The sequence below is a fragment of the Epinephelus fuscoguttatus genome, linkage group LG6 (genome assembly GCF_011397635.1).
Source record: "Epinephelus fuscoguttatus linkage group LG6, E.fuscoguttatus.final_Chr_v1".
NCBI classification, from domain to species: Eukaryota; Metazoa; Chordata; class Actinopteri; order Perciformes; family Serranidae; genus Epinephelus; species Epinephelus fuscoguttatus.
Genome location: NC_064757.1, coordinates 46,373,166 through 46,381,838, shown reverse-complemented (window position 1 = coordinate 46,381,838; position 8,673 = coordinate 46,373,166). Strand labels below are relative to the sequence as shown.

The 8,673-nt window shown below is 46.0% G+C and overlaps 1 protein-coding gene across 3 annotated transcripts in view; it reads left to right on the top strand.

Moving 5' to 3' along the window:
- Window positions 1-8,155, top strand: part of dok2 (docking protein 2) — a 20,720-nt gene extending 12,565 nt beyond the window's left edge. The window contains exons 1-5 of one of the 3 annotated variants that reach the window (XM_049579742.1): window positions 1,699-2,417; window positions 3,356-3,528; window positions 3,623-3,907; window positions 5,011-5,121; window positions 5,511-8,155. In XM_049579742.1, the coding sequence (XP_049435699.1) occupies window positions 2,234-2,417; window positions 3,356-3,528; window positions 3,623-3,907; window positions 5,011-5,121; window positions 5,511-6,314 (1,557 nt within the window). In that variant the 5' untranslated portion in view covers window positions 1,699-2,233 and the 3' untranslated portion in view covers window positions 6,315-8,155. Of the gene's footprint in view, window positions 1-1,698; window positions 2,418-3,355; window positions 3,529-3,622; window positions 3,908-5,010; window positions 5,122-5,510 lie in introns of those variants that run through there. The other 2 variants (XM_049579740.1, XM_049579741.1) reach the window with 2 other exon arrangements.
- Window positions 8,156-8,673: the final 518 nt, after the last annotated feature.

The window sequence follows — 8,673 nt, the reverse complement described above, 5'->3', positions numbered from 1 at the left end:
CGTCAGACCTGAAACTGACTTTGTTATTTTAGTGTCTCAGTTCCTGTGATTGATTCTGTCTGGATGTTTTTATATCAGCTGATTCTTTATCACATCTTTAACAACATCTGTTCAGATTTCACTTATAAATCCACTTCCTGTCTGTTAAAACAAGTCTTAGAGTCACAGACACAGTGGAGTCAGTGTGAGGCCACCATCACACAGACAGTGTTCTGCAGGTTGAAAAACACGAGGAGCTCTGCGCTGCCTTTTTGGAACTGAATGCCACTAGTAAGAAAAAACAAAACACTTGCTGCACCTTTTTACTGTTGCCAGGCAACCACCCCATCACCTCCTCACCCTAACCTTCCTGTGTGATCAGTCTATATCCTGCAGTAATCAGTGTGTGGTGGACATGTCCTCCAGTGACATGTGGACATGTCCTCCAGTGACATGACTTAAGACAAGATAACTTTGCCACGTGCACACAGACAGGAGCACTTCAAACTATAACTGCGTCTCTCGGCTGTAACGAGGTCGCGCAGTCACATGTCTGGTCACATGTTCGCTCTGACTGTTGCCCTGTGGTGACACAGAGGAGAGAAGGAAGCCAATAGAAGCAGCAGAAGTTTGACTCTAAGAGCTCCGTGACGTCGCACACAGGCGAGCGCCGCCGTCGGCCTGTTGCTCTTCTTCTTCCTCCTTAATGCATGTCTCTGTCTCAGCCTCGTTCAGTCGGCTCTCTGGCTCCATCACTGACTCAAACTGAATTCAAAATATATTTGACCCAATAAAAGCGTCATAAATAAAGACAGTGATATAAACAATAAAATAAAACTTGTCTTGTCTCTGGACATGAGCACATGAACATGTCGTGCAGAGAGCAAACTGTAGAAAAGAAAGAGAATCAAGTAAAATAATTAAAGCAGCAACATCTTAGAGCAAAAACACAAAGAAGAGATCGAGTCCCGGTGCTGACGAGTGAATCCACATGTAGATAAAAATAGCATCACAAACAGTTGTAACATTTAGTGTTTAATTGAGGTTGTGATGTGCAGCTACTGACGCTGCTACCGTTCCCCACATCCTCACACACACACCTGCAACACACACACCCTCATCTGTGTGTGTGGTTTCCTCCGTGTCACACATCTGACAACATGTCAACTGCTGCATAGAGGATGAAGACGAAGAAGAAGGAGATTCGTGTTCTCAGTTCATATCATGGCTCATATCCAGAGTCTTGAACGAGGAGTGATGAAGAGACACAAATGCTGACCTCAGTGAGGAGGTGCAGTCGACCCCGTTGTCAGGTGTGACTCAGTCTTTCAACAGATGTGATTGGTTGTCCTTTAGTGAGCCTGCAGGCTGAGGACACCTGGTGGCCATTAAACAAACTGCAACACAATATGAGGGTGTTTTCACACTTGGTCCTGTTCAGCCCTCTGAGCGGACACAGTGGTGACTCAGCATAATATATAATACATATAGCTTATTGTTTTCACTGTGACGTGTCTCTGCAGTGAGGTCACGACGCTCCTCACTTTCAGATGGCCTTAAACTTTGAGGAGACGCTGAGTGTCTCTGAGCTGTGACTGTGTCATGTGTCCTGAGTTCCACATCTGGAGACGTGCAGAGTCTTCTGTGGACCAAACTGCTCCTCGTCCTGCGTCCTTCTCAGCGTTACAGGCCGCTGTGGTTTTGTCTGTTTCCTCAAATGTCCCAGGTCAACATCATGTGATCAGAGGGTTTAATCCAACAGCAGAGAGCAAAGTGAACCTGGAGGGGTCTGGATTCTGCTGGAGTGTTTACACATGCCAGAAAATGCTGAGTCACCACTCTGAGTCTGTTCAGAGGGCTGAAATGACCGAGTGTGAAAACAGCCTGAGACTGAGAGTGTTGTGGAGGGTCGAGACACACTCACACTTAGTGCTGTGATCATTTTGGTCACTGTGTCACAGAGGGTACTGTGTCACAGTGACACTGTGTCACAGAGGGTACTGTGTCATGCGGTGTGACTGAACCTAAATGCAGCACTCAGTGACAGGTGGTAACGACCTGTATTTATGCACAAATAAACAGAAGCTTGAGCCGACAAACACATGAAGGTGATAGTTGATTCTTTGGGCCAAGAGCGCACACACAGTCTCTGGGTTCAGGGAAAGAGGGGCTTACAGATGGCGTGGATGAGAAGGGGAGGGTCCGGGATCAGAGGAGCACTCCAGCAAGCAACAGAGATGATGAGAGATGAGGGATGATGATGAATTGCAGGAAAGTAGAGATCAGAAAAGGCAGCATGTGGCGTCTCACAGCAGGCAACAGACAGACAGGTGGAAACACTCAGTTAGACGTCATAGCAGGAAAACACCACACAGCCACTGGCAGACACACACACCAAAGACGCAGAGGCAGGACTCGTGGTTGGGGACTGAAGGCTGGTGAGTTTACAGACGATGTCGACGGGTCAAAGGCAGGCAGGGTCGGTAACTGGGAATCAAGCAGAGAATGAATGCTGGACAGTCTGGAGTGTGTGTGTGTGTGTGTGTGTGTGTGTGTGTGCTGGAGAAGCCAGCAGGGTGAATGGACATTTACCAGGAGCAGGTGAGGGAGAGAAGCACAGTGTCACAGTGTGTTTGATTGGCTCAGTGTCAGTCAGTGAAGATTCCTCTGAGCTTCTTGTGTTTCCATCATTTTCTTCTCTGACTCAGAGACTCTTGTTAAACCTCCTGCTGCTGCTGCTGCTGCTGCTGCTGCTGCTGCTGCTGCAGACACGAGCTCTGTGAAGGACTCTTATCTTTACCAGGACCTCGTCTTAACTTTAAGGGGAAATTTTAAGATAACATCACAATTCTAAGAATTTTCTTGAATTTCGTCACCAGCAGCTCTGAGCTCTGTGTGCCAGGAAGTTTTGTAAGTTGAGCTCCTGCTGCTTCAGAGTGGCTCCATTTCATTTAATGAGCCCAGTGTGATGAATCATGATTCACCTCGGAGGCTTTAAACCTGTGTAAAGGTCAGCAGGAGCGTCTGATTGATCCTCCATCTGCAGGATCAATAAAGTTTTTACAGTGAAGCCAAAAACAACACATCAAATCTGAAGCATGTCGACATGTTTGAGTGAAAGAGTGACAACATGAAGGTGATGAAGGGGTTAATGTCTCAGGCTTCAGACACGCTGCCTTTTTAAATTCTATAATCAATAATCACTGAACTGATCAATAAGAACATTTGATCAACTGTCTGAAAACAGTTTGAAAATATTCAGTTTATGACAGAGAGAAGAGACTGTTTGTGTTATTGACTGATCACAGATCAATAACTATTGATCCTGTGTGTGTGTGTGTGTGTGTGTGTGTGTGTGTGTGTGTGTGTGTGTCAGTAGTGCGTGACTTCAGAGTGTGTGTTCGGAGGACGGAGGCGTCCGATCGCTGCAGGCTGAAGGGAGACGGGTTCCTGCGAGCAGATGTGGACGCTCTCTTCCTGATGGACAAGAGCGGTGACGTGGTGTACTCCTGGCCGTACAGATACCTGCGCCGCTTTGGACGAGACAAGGTAACACACAAACACACACACACACACACACACACACACACACGCGCGTGACGTCTGGTTGGATCCTGACTGTGATGCGTTTCCTGTCCCTCAGTCCACCTTCTCCTTTGAGGCTGGCCGGCGGTGCGACTCCGGCGAGGGCAGCTTTGAGTTCGACACCAAGCAGGGGAACTTCCTGTTTCAGGCGGTGGAGGCCGCCATCAACCTGCAGAGGATCTCCCTGCCCCAGAGGCAGACGTCCGGGGGGGGCCAGCTGAGTCCAGAGACCCCCCAGGACATGAGCCTGCCCCCCCTGCCCCTCAACCCGCCCCTGGCCCAGAGCAGGACGCCACCGCTGCCTCAGCCACGCAGCCATGTCCCACATCCCCCTGCTGCTCAGGTCAGCTCACGGTGCAGGTCATCTCTGCAGGGTTTCAAAATAAAGGCAGGATTGTCTAAGTAAAGTCAGGTTCTTCAAAATGAAGGCAGGTTTTTGAAATAGTCTTGATTGTCAGATTAAATCAAGACTCAAATAATGTCTGAATTTTCAGACTAATGTCATGACCGTCATAATAAGATGTTTAGATTTTGAGAATTTTCAGAATAAAGTCATGAATTTCATAATAAAAGATTACAAAATAAAGTGAGAATTTTATGAATAAAGTCGTGATTTTCAGAATAAAGTCAGTACATTGTCAGTATAAAGTCGGGCATTTCAAAGATATAGTCATGATTTTCTACATTAAGTCTGAATTGTAACAGTAAAGTCAGGATTTTCAGAATAAATTCAAGGTTTTCAAAATAAATTCTGGGTTGTTAGATTAGATTGGCACATTCAGAACAAAATTTAAAATTTTATAATTTTCAGAATGAACTCATGATTTTCAGAATAAAGTCAGGATTGTCTGATCAAATCAAGACTTTCAGAGTAATGTCCAGACTTTTACAGTAAAGTCAGGACATTTTCTGCATGAAGTCACACTTTTCAGAAAACAGTTAGATCATCAGTGTCTGGGAGTCGGGATTTTAAAATAAATTAGGGATTTTCAAGATAAAATTTGGATTGTTGGAGTAAAGTCAAGATTTTCAGAGTATTTTCAAGATTTTCATACATATTAAATAAATTCTGTGTTGTCAGATTGGATCAGGACTTGAAGAACAGAATTTCAAAATTCCTGAATTTTCAGAATAAAGTGTTGATTTTCAAAATAAAAGATTTTGATTTCTGAGGCTGTTTAATGTTCCCTGTTAAACCTCAGTAAAAAATTATTTCACATTTTTATATTTTAATCTAAAACCTTGTGTGCAGGACTCCCGAGATTCGTTTTTTAGTACGTTTTTTATTTTAGATTAGATGTGAAGATTGTTTCCTCCTCTCAGCTGTGACACAGACTGTGATGTGAAGTTGTATGAAGCCTGATGAGACGCTGTAGGTTTGAACCTTAGAGAAGCAGAGTGCTGTTCTCCTCCTGATGATGACTGATGGCTGTTTCCTGTCAGCAGGCAGCCGACGGCGTGTACAGCATGGTGACTGAAACTCCAAACAACCAGATGATTCATCACAAAGACAAAGAGAGCTCCTCTTCCTCACAGCAGCAGCAGCGCCCCCAGATGGTAAGAAACTGAAACTGCAACACACAGAAACTCTTATGTTTAGACTCGTGTTAGTCCTTGTCACTTCCTGTCTGTGTCTCTCAGCTCCATGTTTATGGGTCCATCTTTAATAAGAAAAGTTTATAGCTTTAATAATCATGAACTGGAGCTCATATCAAACCATCAGCAGGACTTTATCAGGGACTATTTCCAGCGGCGGATGAACAGTGTTGATGTCAGCAGGTCTTCAGACTGACCTTAAATATGTGGTGTGATAAATCAACAGCTCCACCTGCTGGACACTTTGGGTTATTACATTTCTTTCTGAGGACTGATGACTACAGCTGTGACTGATCGATATGATTGATAGATAATTGATTGCTGATCGGCTCTGTGTGTTCTGTCCTCAGTCTCGTCTGGAGCCTCCGGTCGACAAAGTGCTGACGGGTGTGAAGAGTTTGACCTTGGACACTCGTGGCGTCCCCATCCCGCGTAAGAACCAGGTCAAGATGATCTCCAGCTGTCCTCTGCCTCACGCCGGCCCCGAGCCCGGCCCCCACTCAGCCCTGGGCCCCGGCTCCAAACTGGACCAGATGTACTCCCAGATCACCCTGCCAGCTGCTGCAGAGCGAGGCACCAAGAGGGACAACAGGAGCGGCGGCACCCCTCCTGTTGTCCACCCGGAGCCGGAGTATTCGCTCCCCTTCGACACCATCGCTGTGAACACCATGGCCGACATCCTGAAGTCCCATCATGCTCACAGACCTGAGTCCGGCGCCGACCCGCTCTACGACAGCATCGATGAGATGAAGATCAGGAACATCTTCACAAGTGATGCCACTGCCACCGCCGCCACCGGGCCAACATACGGAAAGATTGAGCACATCTACGATGAGCCCGAAGGCTGCGCCATCCCCACCGCCACAGAGAAACCTCCCACCTCGTTGTACGACGACCCCGAAGAGATGAGAGGAGACGCCTGGAGGATTATGGGTACCCCTGCTGACCCTAAAGGTCATGAGTACCCATACAACCCTCGGGTGGACGACTACGCCGTTCCCAAACGAGCCAAGAGGGCGATTCCTGTTGCACAAAGCACTGATGAAGAGGAAGAAGAAGGGAGGGAGGAGCCACAGGGGGAGGAGGAAGAGGAGGAGCAGAGGGAGGAGCAGCAGGATTCACCGTACAACAACGTGATGGTGAAGATGGTGTAGATGAGACAGGAAGCAGCTGTGAGCGTTAACATGTGTTAGGCTTATTATTTAATCAGTAATCAGAGACGAACACTGATGCTCGCTCAGAGCGCCATCTTTACTCTCATCGTTTCACGGCAGCGTCCTCGTCCTCGTCCTTGTCTCTGGACGACGACGTCAGTCAGCGTCTTCTCTGTTCATGATCATGTTTCAGTTTGCTGCTGACTTATGTTCTTTACAAACTTTTATTTTCATCATCGACTGATCATTTATATAAAATAATAAACTTTATTTATACAACAGGTTTCAAACAAAGTTACAACCAGGAGCAAAAATATTTCAGGACATCGAATTAGACGATCACAAGAGTTTGAGTTCAGATGGAGACAGAAACATAAAGATAGAAAACACCAACATCAAACTGATCAGACATGTTGGAAATAAAACGAGCGGCTCGCATTAATAACCAGCTTCTTCTTTTTTCTTTTTTTTCTGCTGTGAAACCTTCATCACCTTCAGTTTTCACTCAATAAAATGTCCGACTGGAGTTACATCTCTGGGGAGGTGCACGTCAGGCTGCAGCATAGTCATTTAGTCCCACCGGTCACAACAGTGACTGCAAAACAAGTTTTCAGTTATAAGGCTTAAAAATGTCACTGAATGATGTGTTGATGCATTTTCAGCAAATATTTAAATAATAAAGTGTCTCAGTCAATTCTGTGCAGTGTCACATGTTCAGTGTAAACTGTCACATGACCAGAGCTGTTAACTTCCTGGTTGCACCCAAGGCTATTCAAGAGAAGGCTGAGACACGGGGTCAAACTTGGGGGGATTGCACATGCGCAGTGTAACTTGAGCTGCGATGCTGGAGGGTGACAGCAGGGGCGCTAGATAAAAAGCGCAGGATCCGCTCAGGCGATCAAGGAGTGCGCTTGGTGCGGTCTGCTTGGACTTTTGGACGGCGGCTGCTTAAAGTTGTCAGAATTGCATCTCTGTCATTCTCACTCACAACGCAGGCCACCAGTGACAGTCCAGTAATAAGCTGTGAAAATGACATGCATGCACATCCCCCTTATTCCACGGTCTCACGCCATCTACTGAGCCTTTGAGGAAGTGCAGACCAAATTTTACTGCGCATGTGCAATCCCCCCATGTTCGACCCCGTGTCTCAGCCTTCTCTTGAATAGCCTTGGTTGCACCATGAGACGAGGACGGCCGCATCAAACAAAAGGTCAGTAAAGTCTAACGTGACAACAGCACTGAGGATTTGGGGACACGTGTTCTTTAACGTGCTCAGTAAAGTACGTGTTGATCAGGAGGGCCCAAAGCTTTCATCTCAGTATCTCAGAGTCCACCGTGACATCCTCAAACGTCTCTTTGTCTCTAATCCACAGTCCGGAGATCCCACAGACAGACAGACAGACAGACAGGTTACACCAGAATAATAACCAGGTTATGATTATATTCAGATGTGGTGTTTACATAAACACATAGAATTCATACTCCCTGTTTTCATCCTGGTTTCTGTTGGAGCGCTCCAACCAACACATTCTGGTTTCTCATGAACAGAAGACGGTGTTAACATGTTCAAACACATCATAAACATGTTGTTCATGTAAATGTCCTCAATGACTCAGATCACATCTCAGTATGAGACACAGGAGGACCTGGACCCACAGACCGTCTGATGGTTGCTCTTGAACATGATGACTGAGTCAGATCTGTGATGAACACACCTGCTGCCTTCTCTTTCATTTCCTCTTATTTTCACTGCAACATTTTCATGAAACCCTCTGTGGGTTTGAACAGTGGCATTCTCTGTGCAGCTCATGATGTAACACACACTGTATCTGTTATTAACTGTGGACATAATAAAAAATAAATCTTAAACATAGTTTATTGTTGTGCCTGGCACCTCGTACCTGTGCACTCAGCTGATGAACATGAACAAACATCCTTTTCTACTGATGCTTTGGTTTGATTCTCAGCTGGTACACACTGCCTCCAGGAAATAGTCCCAGCCGCACAGTCTATAATCAGTCTGTCTCCAGTCACAGTGAAGTGGAGCTCCAGTCCCAGCTGGACGAGGACATCTAACTGGCCTACTGTCCTTGTCCCAGTACACAAGCACTGGAGGGGAATCCATTTATTGAGCCAACCCAGCAAGCAATAGTCGTGATTTAAACGTATTGGCTATATTTAGCTCCGATTTAGTCTAGCTACATGTAACCCAAATTGAGCCGATTTAATTCTGAAACTGATTAAATGTCATTTTCGCCATTGCAGATGGCGTGCGGTATGATACTCAATCACGTATGGAGAGTCAACATTAATTAAAATATGTTTATCTCCATTTTTTGGACATGGTCTCTACATAGCC